The 13,518-nt window shown below is 39.0% G+C and overlaps 1 protein-coding gene across 1 annotated transcript in view; it reads left to right on the top strand.

The window, feature by feature from the left end:
• LOC308417377 (phospholipid-transporting ATPase ABCA3-like) overlaps positions 1 to 10,702 on the top strand; it is a gene marked incomplete at both ends in the record, with an annotated part of 77,264 nt that extends 66,562 nt beyond the window's left edge. The window contains 7 exons of the mRNA XM_080912656.1: positions 1,533 to 1,658; positions 1,896 to 2,090; positions 4,535 to 4,722; positions 5,766 to 5,936; positions 7,219 to 7,400; positions 10,135 to 10,208; positions 10,589 to 10,702. Of these exons, the coding sequence (XP_080768782.1) occupies positions 1,533 to 1,658; positions 1,896 to 2,090; positions 4,535 to 4,722; positions 5,766 to 5,936; positions 7,219 to 7,400; positions 10,135 to 10,208; positions 10,589 to 10,702 (1,050 nt within the window). The remainder of the gene's footprint in view (positions 1 to 1,532; positions 1,659 to 1,895; positions 2,091 to 4,534; positions 4,723 to 5,765; positions 5,937 to 7,218; positions 7,401 to 10,134; positions 10,209 to 10,588) is intronic.
• Positions 10,703 to 13,518: the final 2,816 nt, after the last annotated feature.

The raw sequence follows: 13,518 nt of genomic DNA, 5'->3' as shown, positions 1-13,518 counted from the left end.
TATCCACGTGACCTGGGTAAGGAGACGTGAGTAGAATAAAGAGTATGCTGTATTCCAAAGACAGACTGAGGCAGAACTTGAGACATTTATGAAAGTAATGACAGGACAGCTAAAGAATACCCAGAAAAGGCTATATGTCCATGAAAGAGAGTAAGCCAAGCCACACATAGCTCTAGACACCGGCTTCATGGTGGGGGGGGAGGGGAACAGAAGCCTCATCTCAAATGCAAGCTGGGTAGTGCATCTGAAGACACTGTCAGTTCAGAAGGAGATCTGACTCAAATCTAGTTCTTCTTTTTTTTTTTTTTTTTTTTTTTTTTTTTTTTTTTTTTTTTTTGTAGTAATAATCAGAATTCCTGGTTTTACAAGACGATGGTTGTAATAAAGGGTTCATCCTCAAAGATCTTTATACGTAACTAACTAAAAAACCCACAAGCTAACCCGGAACTCACATTCTCCAGCCTCTGCTTCCCAGGGGCTAAGGTTATCAGTGTTCACCACATGGCCAGATAATTCTCTTTTACTTCTCATTGTTTATTTATTACCATATTTTAAAAATACATTACTGCATTTTCTTTCTTGGGACTTACTAATTAGATCAAATCTTGAATCCACAGAGATCATCTCGCCTCTGCTTCCTGAGTTCTAGGATTAAAGGCATTTATCACCACATATGGCCCAAAGATTTGCGCACGCGCGTGTGTGTATGTGTGTGTATGTGTGTGTGTGTGTGTGTGTGTGTGTGTGTGTGTGTGTGTGTGTACATGGATGTGTTCCCCACATACAGAGGCTAACAGGTGTGTCAGATCTCCTGGAACTGTAGTGAAAGACAGTTGTGAATTGCCATGAATGTTTTGGGAACTAAACCTTGGTATGCTGAAAGAGCAGCAATTGCTCTTAATTGCTGAGCCATCTTTCCATCTCCAGCATTGCTGTGCTTTTTAGTTTCCCCAATCTCTTCAGATGATTTCCATCCCTATGTCTAGGTGATAAAATGATCTCTAGGAACATGTTTTTTATCTTGTATTAAAAATAGAAAATTTTCACACAGTATATCCTGATTACAGTTTCCTCTCCCGTTATTCCTCCCAGCCCATTCCCTTCCATCCCAATCCACTCTGTCTTTCACTAGAAGATAAACAGGTATCTAATGGATAATAATAAAAACAAAACAATTCAGAATAGGATAAAGGAAACAAACAGAAGGAAAAGAGCAAAGAAAAGGCACAGGAACAGATGCAGAATTCCATTCATGCCCATAAATGTTTTAAAGTTTTGAATTACACATTAGAACATGCACAGTTGTGGCTTCTACCTTGTGAGTAGTTCTTGCCTCTTCTCTACTTACACTACCTTCACTGCCGTGGTGAACTCATTACTACTTGATGTGTACCAAGTCTCTCAGAAATTACTCAAAACATCCATTTATACATAATATTATGCCCAAGTTTGGATTTTATGAACCCACTACATTTAGGACAGACGCCTCCAAAAGATATCCACATGTAAGATTTTTGTCTTAAAAAATACAGGATTTAATTTCCAAGGAATTATCTGGGACGTCTGAAGATAAAGATGTAGAAAATGAGAGAAGAGAAATTCTGTACCAGCCTGAAAAGTTTCTAAATTGCCCAGTTCTTATTAAGGAGCTCACAAAGGTAAGGCCATTTCATGGCTTTCATAGTCTGCCCCCTGCCCCTGCCTCCTCTGAGGGTGTCAAAATTTTACTGTGGTTCTTTGAAAACACTTCTCTAAAGTTCTTGTGACACCATCTGACAGAGTGACCACTTTGTCCACAATATTTCTTGTATATAAACTACAAATGTTCTTTACTAAATTGTGCTTTGTGTACGTGTGTGTGTGTTTGTTTTTGCTTGTTTGTTTTGTTTTTTAAGATATACTTTAAGTCTCCACTAATTCTGGCTGTGAAAAATATCTCCCTTGCTATCCAAGAGAGGGAGTGCTTTGGATTACTTGGATTCAATGGAGCAGGAAAAACAACTACCTTTCAAATTTTGACTGGAGAAAATATTCCTACGGCTGGGGATGTATTCATTGATGGCATTAGCATCACCAAGAACATCCTAAAGGTAAGCTGTGGGTCCAGGAGATGTGAACAGAAGGATGGCTCTCAGATGCAGACAGCAGACAGATGGCCAAGGATAGCACACGGGCAATGATGTCAGGCACTGGTGCAGATGTCTATGCTGTGGATTCTGGAGAGGGAAACCAAGTTTTGGAGAGAGGATGAGATAATAAGAGCACAACCTATGACAAGAACGTCTTAGGGAAAGGCAAGCTCTCACCACATGCATCTCAGAAGAGCTGGAAGCGTGTAAGGCAGAGGATGACTTGCATGTAGTTTAGTTGCAGCTAGTGCCTTGATCCACGCCACTGAGAGCTCTAAAATACGATGGCCTTTGGAGCAATTGCCAATCAAAACAAACCCACCAGCCTTTGTATCCTGTTCTGGTTTCCAGCTGCAGGAACAGAAGGTGGAAAGAAGTATGTTGAGAATGTAAAGCAGAAAAGAATGAGAAAGGCTCACATTCCAGGAGTTAACAGTGCTTAAGGGCTCTAGGAGGAGACAGGAGGGCAGATAGAACTGCCCAGCTGGAACTGTGAGGATGCATAAAGGATTAGGTGGTCCCTCATCAAGGGACAAACCCAAATTGAGAATCAACAGCATGGTCAGATAGAGTATGAAGTTTAAAAGGCGACCAGGCACACAAGCCCACCGAAGCTTCTCCGACAAAGTCTGAGGAAATGTTTTCATGCCTCAGGGGATCTTTCAAGTATGTAATTTGAAAATCTCTCGTGTTTTACATGACCAGTGATAATATTTCATTTGTTTGGTCTTTAAAATATTCTTTAGCATATCTTCTTATATAATGGATAATGTAAAATTTACCATCTAATGCATTTCTGAATGCATGGTTCTATAATTCAGTGATGGTCTCTAGAAGTACTTTATCATTCCAAACTGAAAATCTACACCCATTAAACAGTAACCTTCATCCCTTCATTCACCTAGGTGAGCACTGTTCTACTTCTCAACTGTATGAATTTGACTACGTTTTAGGTATTGTATATGAGAATGTTTCTTTTTGCCTGACACATTGTCTTCAAGATTAATGCATGTATTCATTTTTGCACCCAATCGTGTGCACCCAATTACACCTACTATTTGACTATTAAAAATAATATTCCTATCACATTAGCATGAAATGTACTAGTCAGTAGCTATAGCCATTACCAAATATCTTACATGGTCATCTTATGACAATGTGGCACATCATGACATGAATGTGTGGCAGACCAAAACCATACATTTTATGGCTAGAATATAAAAGAAAAAAGAGGAGACAGGGCTTCACTATGGCTTCACTAAGAATATGATGGATGGACCTCTTACTGTGTCATACATCCAAAGGAGTCTACAGTCCCCCAATAGGCCAACCCAGGGACTAAGCATTTAACACATAGGCTTGTGGAAAGTATCCTGGCCAGAATCATAGCAACAGAGACGTATCTGGGCACCTGCTTTTAGTTGTTTAAAGTATGAATTTAGAGGTTTAGATATCATAGTACAGTCCATATGAGCTTCACAGAAACACACAGCAGTTGCAATTTCTCTGCATGATGAGTTTCTCATGTGTGCATGTGTGTGTGTGTGTGTGTGTGTGTGTGTGTGTGTGTGTGTATCTGGACTGTTTTATTGTATTCAGCCTAGTATGTGAGTATTTTCCCACTATAATTTTGATTTGTATTTTTCTAATCATTAGAGAAATTGGGTACTTTCCCTACATACTTGCTGCCATATATCTTTATAGGATTTTACTGTACTGATGGTGTTTTTATTGAATACAATAAAAATCCTAAAGACAGGTAAAGAGAAAAAAAATAAAGGTGTGTGTTGAAAATACATCATCCATAAGAGCCATTTTAGCTAAAGAGGAAGAGATTTGCACCATGGCAACCCTACAAGCAGAGTGAATAATCTAGAATCCATATAAACATTAATTATTAACTTAAATTTATGGCTATTTTCTCTAGCTAACTAGGCTGTTTGTACCTACTGTGGAAAGAATTTAAGTTCCCAAGCAACCATCATTTTTGAGCTTCTGTATGCAAAGATGAGGACTATCTTTGGTTTTGGTTCAGCCTTGCTAAGGGACAAGCATATACAGGACTGTACAGGCCAAAGAGTAAAGAAAGTAGCCAAGCTAGCCATACTCCTTTGAGCACATGATTTAAATGAAAGCATATCATCTTAACATGCCTACAAACTGAGTGGGATTTGGAATTTTGTTTCTAATTCTTCATTTCCAGGACAATTAGAACAGAATATGAGAACCAATCGTTCCATTTGTCTACAATAGATTTGCAACCAATAACTCTGTGGCCCTTTAGAAAAGAGGATTTCTTGGTAGGACTCTTAGAAGCATGGCCTGGAGACCTTCTGCCTTGTCTATGAGTGTTTATGGGGTGTTGGATGGCCTGAGTTTTCACTTACAGTAATTATTGTAATTAGGTCAGGTCAAAAATTGGCTATTGTCCTCAGTTTGACGCTTTGCTGGAATACATGACTGGCTGGGAAATAATGGTCATGTATGCAAGAATATGGGGAATCTCAGAGCCTCAGATTCGGCCCTATGTGAGCAAGCACTTGAACTCTCTGGAATTGGAGCCTCATGCCAACAGTCTTATCAGCACCTACAGGTGAGTTATTATTCCATAGCTTCTTAACTATTGCTACCTGTTATTACCAATGTTCATAATAGCTAAGCCTCTTTATTCCTGGTGTTTGACATGAGTGCCCAAAGATCCACCTGATCTTCTCTTTCATGTAATTACCTACTTATGTTACCATATAACTAGTTTCATTCTGTTGCTGTGATGAAATACTCCCACCAAAAGTAACTTAGGAGAGAAAGAGGCTCATTTGGGCTTATGATCTACCAGATCACAGTCTATCACCAAAGGAAGTTGTGGCAGGAACCTGGGCAGGACTGCTTAATGTTCCATGCACCATTACCTCCAGCCAGGGAATTCACACATTGCCAATGCTGTACAGCAAGAATTTATGGAGAATGCTGTCTGCTACCTGGTTTGCTCACAGACTGACACTTAGTGAGCTTTCTTATCTAGCTCAGGACCACCTGCCTAGATGAGCCATCTTGAGTCAGTCAATAGTCATGACAATCCCTCGCAGACATATTCACAAACTAGCCTGATAAGGCACATTAATTGTTCAATTGAGACTTCTTCAGATGACTCAGGCTGTGTCAGGTTGCCAGTTAATACTGAGTTGAACATTATCTTATACTGCTGTGTTTCAGATGCTACTAACAGGTTCACATCTTCCCTGTTCACAACTGAAACTTCATAACCTGGCTTCTGAAGCCCAAATAGAAAGTATTTCCTTTTTCCTGACATTCCTATGATACTGTCCTGCAACAAAGAGAAATGTAGGTCTTTAAATTAGGGTGGAGGTTATGTATCCTAATATCGACAACAAGTAAACAAATAGAACCAAAACCACACAGGTGGAAGGTTGTCCTTCTACGTCATACATGTGCATGCACAGAGGTACTTGGACTTGATGCTTTGTTAGAGCCATATGGAATCTGCATAAGGATGCCTACACTTGAAATTTTTGTTGGCAGTCTCAGTAGTAAGAGGTGTTTGATGTTTTTCCTGGAAATAACTAATAAGTATAGCTTCATCTGTTTCCACCCCCCACGCCCGGCTTTGGTCTGAAGTGAAGGAAACAAGCGTAGGCTAAGCACTGCCATTGCCATGATGGGAAAACCTTCTGTTATCTTCCTGGATGAACCGTCAACTGGCATGGACCCAAGAGCAAGGCGTCTTCTCTGGGACACAGTGATACAGATTCGTGAAAGTGGAAAGGCCGTCATTATAACATCCCACAGGTGTGGCTCTTTGGAAAGCTCCGTCAAAAGTTAGCAAGAATCATGGCAGCTGTATTGGCCAATTATTTGGGGCCAGAAATATTAAGCAGGATATTTGAGTACATAAATGTCTTACTTTTAGGAATTAAAATTCATATTAACTCTAACAAGTGGAGTAGCCAAGAATCCTCAGAAAGTTAGAGGTATTTGAGGACTTGGTGTTCTGTTATTTATCCTTTGAAAGTATATATTTTCAGGGCTTAGAACGATAGCTCAATTAGTAAAGTGCTTTGTCTTAGTTAGGGTTTGTTGCTGCAAACAGACACCATAACCAATGCAAGTTTTATAAAAGACAACATTTAACTGAGGCTGGCTTACAGGTTCAGAGGTTCAGTCCAGTATCAAGGCAGGAGCATGGCAGCATCCAGGCAGGCATGATGCAGGAGGAGCTGAGAGTTCTACATCTTCATCCAAAGGAAGCCAGGGACAGACTGAGCATCCTCAGGCAGCTAGGAGGAGTGTCTCCAAGCCCACCCCCAGAGTAACACACTTCCTCCAACAAGGCCACACCTTCTAATCTTGCCACTCCCTGGGCCAAGCATATGCAAACCATCGAATGCTTGCTATGTAATGTGAGTACCTAAGCTGGATCCCAGAACCTACAATTAAAAATAAAACAAACAAACAAACAACAACAACAACAACAGCACCTGGGCATGGGGACTTGAAAAATGACTCAGCAGTTAAGATCAGTTAAGCTGCTGTTCCAGAGAACCCAGGTTCAATTTCCAGTATCCACATGTCAGTTCTAGTCCCAGGGAATCCAATGGCCTTCATGGGCTCTGCATACACACACATACGCACACACCTCATTGACATGCACACAAGCAAAATCTATACAATTAAAAATAAATAAATAAGAAATTTTTTAAATGCTTAAAACTGGGTGTGGTAGTGCTTGGTTATAATCTCAGTGCCAGACAGAAATTCCTGGGGCTCGCTGACCAGGCAGCCTAGCCTAAATCAGTGACCCTTACCTCAGGTCCCACTAACACAAGGAAGGTGGTGGTTAAGGAATGTGGTTGGCCTCTGGCTTCAACATGCATATATGTTCATGTGCACCCCTCCTACACACACACACACACACACACACACACACACACACCACAACATACTTCCTAACAATGAACTTGGTGATTGGAAGATGCAATTTGTGGTTGATAACAAGATCCTGACAACAGTTAAATACATGTTATTTTCAAAGTGCATCTTAGTTTCTTGTTCTGTTTCTTTGTTTTGCAAGCATGGAAGAATGTGAAGCCCTTTGTACTAGGCTATCTATAATGGTGCATGGGAAGCTCACATGCCTGGGTAGTCCTCAGTACCTCAAGAACAAGTTTGGCAATATTTATATTCTGAAGACCAAGGTCAAGTCTGGGAAAACATTAGAGGAATTTAAAAATTTCATCACATTGACATTTCCAGGTATGTTAAGTTGTCCTGATGGTATTAGAGATATGTTAAATTTCATGTTTTGTTCTCAGTGTCCACAAAGTTTGTGCTTTAATCTAGCTCCCCTGTAACTGACACCCAATGATCTTCAGTACTTCCTTTGCTACTGCTACTACAGAGCCTGTCACCAAATTCTGCCATCTACTTCTAGGGCCTCCTCATATGAGTTCTAGCCATATAAATTATACTTCTAAAGCCACATTTTACATATTATCCATGCCAAAAAAATCTTTAAAAGTATCTCCAACATTCCCCTTCTCATTAAGCATCTTATTCTGGATTTTGGCAAGTTGTGCCCATACTTGGTTTTGAACTGTGAGCAAGCTCAGCAGATGTGTCTCTCCCGACAAAAACCCTTCTGCTCATGAGTGCCAAACTTAGTAAAACCCCTCTCTGTCTACAGAGCAATGATAGCAACTATGTACTCTTTCTCAGACTTTTTCCTAACGGCAAAGCACTGATATTAATAACAACTGTTAGCAAACTCTTACAGGTTTACTGATGTGTGTCAGGTTGTTAAGCTGGAATTTCATCTTTTGGGCTATAGAAAATATTAAAAATTATACTGAGAGAATATGTTTGAAAATACATTTTAATAATCAGTGGTAGAATAGACATGGAGAACAGATGTGAAGGAAACCAAATAATCACTTTAGCATTGACTTCAGTGACTAGGATTTCCCCATGACACAGGAATGTATGCAACAAAAGAATGTGCTTGCATTCTTACTAAGCAAATGTGTTGTGTGTTCTGTATGTGTGCACACATATGTATGCAGGTGCATGAATGTATGAAGGTCAAAAGTTGAGGTTGAGTATCTTTCTCTCTGTGTCTACCCTATGTGTTAAGGCAGGATCTTATACAGAGTTTGGTGTGGCTGATCTCCTGTCTTTGCATATATGTCTGTGTACCAGACACGTGCTCGGTGCTCATAGAGGTCAGAAGAGGGTGTCAGATCCCTGGAACTGAAGTAATGGATGGTTGTGAGTTGTCATGTTGGTCCCGAGAACTGAACCCAGGACCTCTGCAATATCAACTGCTTCTAACCATTGAGCTATCTCCAGCCCTGAGAGAAACTGTATTAACTCAGTTTAGCTTTTCCACATGCGTACATACTTCATTATCACATCAGTTCTTATATTAATTTAAATAAGTAAGTATACAAACTGAAAAAATGAGAATGTCTTCAGTATTGTTAGCAATATTGCTTATTTTTATGAGAGGTAGAAGCTGGAACATTGCACCTGACAATGAGTAAGTATTATTTGACCGAGATAAGGTGATTTTTATCAGTGCTTGTTTTAGATACTTTATTATGCTTTATATTTGAAATATGCCACAATAAAAGAGCTCTACATGATCATCACAATAATGCATACATTAAGATTATTATTAATGAAATCTACACACATTTAAAATATGTAATATTTCTTTATAACATTTTTGAATCCAGTTTAATTAGAGTTGTAATAATTTACAAATTTGAATAGATTAATTACTGATTGATGTCAATTGTAGTTGCCACAGTAGAGAGAAAAGCTCACCAAGATGCTAAACCTTCATTTTTTGAAGGAGCAGATGGTTTCAGCGTTTTTAGAAAAGATTGATACCCAGCTAGCTCACTCCGGTTACTTTATTCAAGCATTATACAAACACTTAAACATGAATTGGAGCTGGGAAAGGTTTCAACTATCAATGTTATCTTGCCCTTGCTGCCCATGAGAGCAGACAACCCACATAAATCTCAGGCCCTTTTGACCGTGGCTATCCATAATCAAAAGGAAAAAATTTCCAGGTTTGCCAGGAGTATCTTAGGACCAAAGTTGGTGTGGCAGAAAGTTCTCACATGGCACCAAGTGCAGATTCTCTAGAGAGACAATATTTCCTCAAGTTTCAAACAGTCTCATAACAATTTCTCAGCCTCTAATAATTGACCCAAACATAGCAAAAACTTTGCTGAAACATTTCATTCAAAGTCAGACATGAAAACTTTACATTGCTTAAAGCCAGACATGAAAGTTTTACTATACTCATCACCACAGCCGGTTATAAATGCACTCCCCACTACTCATGTTTGTAGAGTCTCACCTGTAAAAAACAAGATGGCAGTAGCATGACTGTGATTTCTGTGCATGCTTCTCCTTGTACATGGAAGGACATGGTGAAGTCATGCGAATGGGACAATCTTGTCTTAGTTACTTTTCTGTTGCCATGACAAAACACCATGAGCAAGACAACTTATAAAAGAAAGCATTTAACAGGGCTTACAGTTTTGAAACATTAGTGTCCATGGCCACTGTGTCAGGGAACATGGTAGCAGGTAGGTACACATGGTTCCAAAGCAGTAAGAGAGAGCTTTAAATTCTGGTCCACAAGCACAAGGCAGAGAGAGAGGAAGAGGACTACCTGGGCATGGTATGATCTTTTGAAATGTTATAGACCACCTTTGTGGCATACCTGCTCCAACAAGGCCACATTTCTTTTTTATTCTTTTCTTATTATTTTATTGGATATTCTCTGTATTTACATTCCAAATGTTATCCCTGAACTGAACTTAAAAGCTTTAATAGTTTCTGACAATTCCCTACAATAAGAACATTTCATTTAGTTAGTCCTAAAGTCTCTAAAAATATTTAGTGTTTACCAAAGAGAGTAGGTTGGGGTTAACATCTCCTAACACTCACCTGTCTTATTTTCCTGTCGTAGGTAGTGAATTAAAGCAAGAAAATCAAGGGATTCTTAATTACTACATTCCCAGCAAGGACAACAGCTGGGGAAAGGTGATCAAAAACTGTGCCCTTTTACCAGTGCATGTTAGAGGGGCACTAGCAATGAGGGTACTTGTGATCTAGGAAGTTTAACTCTGTTCGATAGTGTGAACACAGTAGAGTATGTTCTTCTTCAAATGCCTTAGTGTGTAATTGTCTTTGATGGCTGCCCTCAAATTCCATTATTAGTCTATGCTCATCAAAAGAATGAGGAAAGAGAACTACCTCATCCATTTCTCAATCACCTGTTTCTTCTGCTTTCTGATTTGGCCCTTCTGGTCTTGTTGTCTAATTTTTTACTGAACCTGACAGAAATTGGGGAAGTGGGGGAAAAGCTCCTCTGGGAGTTAGAAGGAGACTTCAATACTCACTGCATGCTTCTGTTGTTTAAGGTGTTTGGCATTTTGGAGAAAGCAAAGGAGCAATACAATTTAGAAGACTATTCCATCAGTCAGATCACCCTGGACCAAGTCTTTCTGGCTTTTGCCGACCAAGACAGAAAGTGATTATGAGATAGAAATTTCCTGAGATTCAGTTACGAATAGTGATATTAACTTTTCTTTCTTTCTCCTTTTTCTTTCTTCCTTCCTTTCTTTCTTTCTTTTATACCTGTAGTTGGGTACATGGAAAGGTCATCCTGTGCATGTAAATCTTCATGTAAATATATTTGTGTAATAAATACTTCCTTGAAAGAAAAGAAAATGTGTTTTCTTCACTGAAGATACAGCTGAATGCCCTGCATATGATATGTCTACATCTAAAAACATTTCTTAGACCCATGTTTCTTTCCTAGAAAAATGAAAGAGCAGCATTCATTTTTGTAAGGACTCATTCTTAGATGGTCTAAGTATGTGAATATAAACATCTAACAGTGATGGTGCCATCAGATTTGCCCAAATAGAAATTTGTTAGTTTTAGCAGCTCTAAATAAGAGCACAAACCCCAAACAAAGCAAATTTGCCACAAACATGCACACAAATATATGTGCACAAATACACACATCAACTTACTCACTGCTATATCTAAGTTAAATTCACATCAAAGTTTGATATTATCATTTTCAAAATTCAAAATAATGGTCTTTTACTTCAGTTTTCAAAGAAAGAAAATGAAGTGCATAGATAGGATCAGTGGAGTATCTTTAAAAATAATGTGCTTTTCTTTCTATTCTTGCTTCCTCTGCAGTAATAAAGAATAGAAGAGTAAAGTATAAATGGAATGAGACAAAGATTTTTCGCCTGATTGTTGTCTAGGAAGTTGGAATACTCTAGGAAAACATGTGATCTCTCTGTCTCTCTGTCTCTCTCTCTGTCTCTCTCTCTGTCTCTCTCTCTCTCTCTCTCCCCCCCGTGTGTGTGTGTGTGTGTGTGTGTGTGTGTGTGTGTGTGTGTGTGTGTGTGGCATATAGGTAGGATAGTTCTTGGTAAATTACAAGATAGTCTAGGAAGCTGCTATGTGTTAAGGGAGTTTCTTCAGTTTTCAGACTTCAGTTGGTATTTCTCAATTATAAAGTCCAGGGACAGTGAGACAGCTCAATTGGTAAAGGCACATTCTGTCAAGCTTGATCACGTGTTTAATCCCTAGGACCCCCATTGTAGAAAAAAAAAAACTTACTCTAGCTAGTTGTCCTCTGACCTCCACATTTATGTGACATGTCCCTATCCCAAATAAAATGTAATTAAAATGGTTTTAATTGTATACAGAAGACACTGTTCTTTTAACATAAAGAAGGATTTTTATCAAGCTCTAGGGCCATGAACACTATCTGTAGCTTTTTCTTTGACTTCCTAGATATGTGTACCTTAATGGGAGTCAACCAAAAGGTATGATTAATTCCTAAGGAAATATTCCTTGCTTTTGATTCCTAAAGCTATATTCATTGCTTTCCTGTTTACTGAGTGGGTAAAGCTATGGTTCTGATTTGGCCTTACAACAACATATATACAACATATATATGTAGGGTATAAATTGAACAATAAAAACTCTTTACTGCCATTGTGAACAGCACAGCACTCCAATAGGAACCCAGACATATTTATAATGAACACTGCAACAAATAATGAAAGAAGATGTATTCTTCTCAGGTGCATAAGGACCATTCTCCAGCAGTCACTGAATCTGGGGTCTTTAAATAAGCCACAATAGGGGTGGGTTGGTGATTTGGTTCAGTGGTAGAGGTCTTGTGCAGCAAGCACTAGGCTTTGGTTCCCAGCTCAAACAAATAAAAACCTCTAAAATGTTAAGCCTCGACTTAAAAATACTGAAATCTTACTGAATGCCTTATCTACTCAAATTGTTTAATCAAACTAGAAACCAACAACAGATAAAATAGTGGAAAACTTACAAGTATTTGAAAGTAAAATACTACTAATTATGAGCCAAAAAGAAAAGGCAAATTACAAAATGTCTTTAGAAAATAAGATCAAAACATACCAAAGTCTTAAAAGCAAAAGCAGAGCTGAGAAAAAAACATTTTAATTACATTTTATTTATTTATTTGGGGTAGGAGCATGTCACATGAATATGGAGGTCGGAGGACAACTAGCTGGAGTCGGTCGTTTCTTCTACAAATGGGGGGTGGGGCTAGGGATTAAACAAGTGAACAAGTTTGAAAGCTATAAATTAAGACTTCTAAAACAACAACAAAATACTTTAAAATCAAGATTCGAACTGCATGCCTAACACAAGAAGTAGAAAAGTAGGAAAAGCACACATAAGCAAAACAAAACAAAACCAAGAATTGACAAATGAGAAAAATCAGAGAAAACAAAATTTAGGTATTTGACAACCAGGCATTGACAAGTCTTTATCTAGATTAAGAAAAACTTGGGGCTGGACAGATGGCTCAGCAGTTAAGGCATCATGCCCAAGGACCCGGCTTCAAATCCCTGTATCCACATGGTATCTCCTAACTGTCAGGAACTCCAAGATCTGACACTCTCACATAGACATACATGCAGGCAAAACACCAATGCACGTAAAATTAAGGTAGGTAAATTTAAAATAAAATAGTTTAAAAACAAAAGAAAAACTGAGAAACCTTGCTACTGCAGAAGTGACGGCAAAGACATTACTACAGGATAAATAAAAGACTTGAGCCCTCCCATACACCCCAAGTACTGCTTCTGCTACTAGGCCTCTGTCCCGCCTCCAACATTTCTGCCCCGCCTCCGCACTTCCGGTCAGCCTCTGCTCCAGTCTAGGTGAGGTTGCGCAGAGCGGTTGATCCCTGTGCTGAGCGGAAGTGCTGTTCAGTGAAGACACGAGCCAAGCAGCGATTCAGTGGAGGAAGCAAGGGGCTGTGGAGTCGGTTGCGAGCTCA

Source organism: Micromys minutus, assembly GCF_963924665.1.
Source record: "Micromys minutus genome assembly, chromosome: 2".
In the NCBI taxonomy this organism is placed as follows: Eukaryota; Metazoa; Chordata; class Mammalia; order Rodentia; family Muridae; genus Micromys; species Micromys minutus.
The sequence above is the reverse complement of the archived record's forward strand: the minus strand, read 5'-3'. Positions and strand labels throughout refer to the sequence as shown.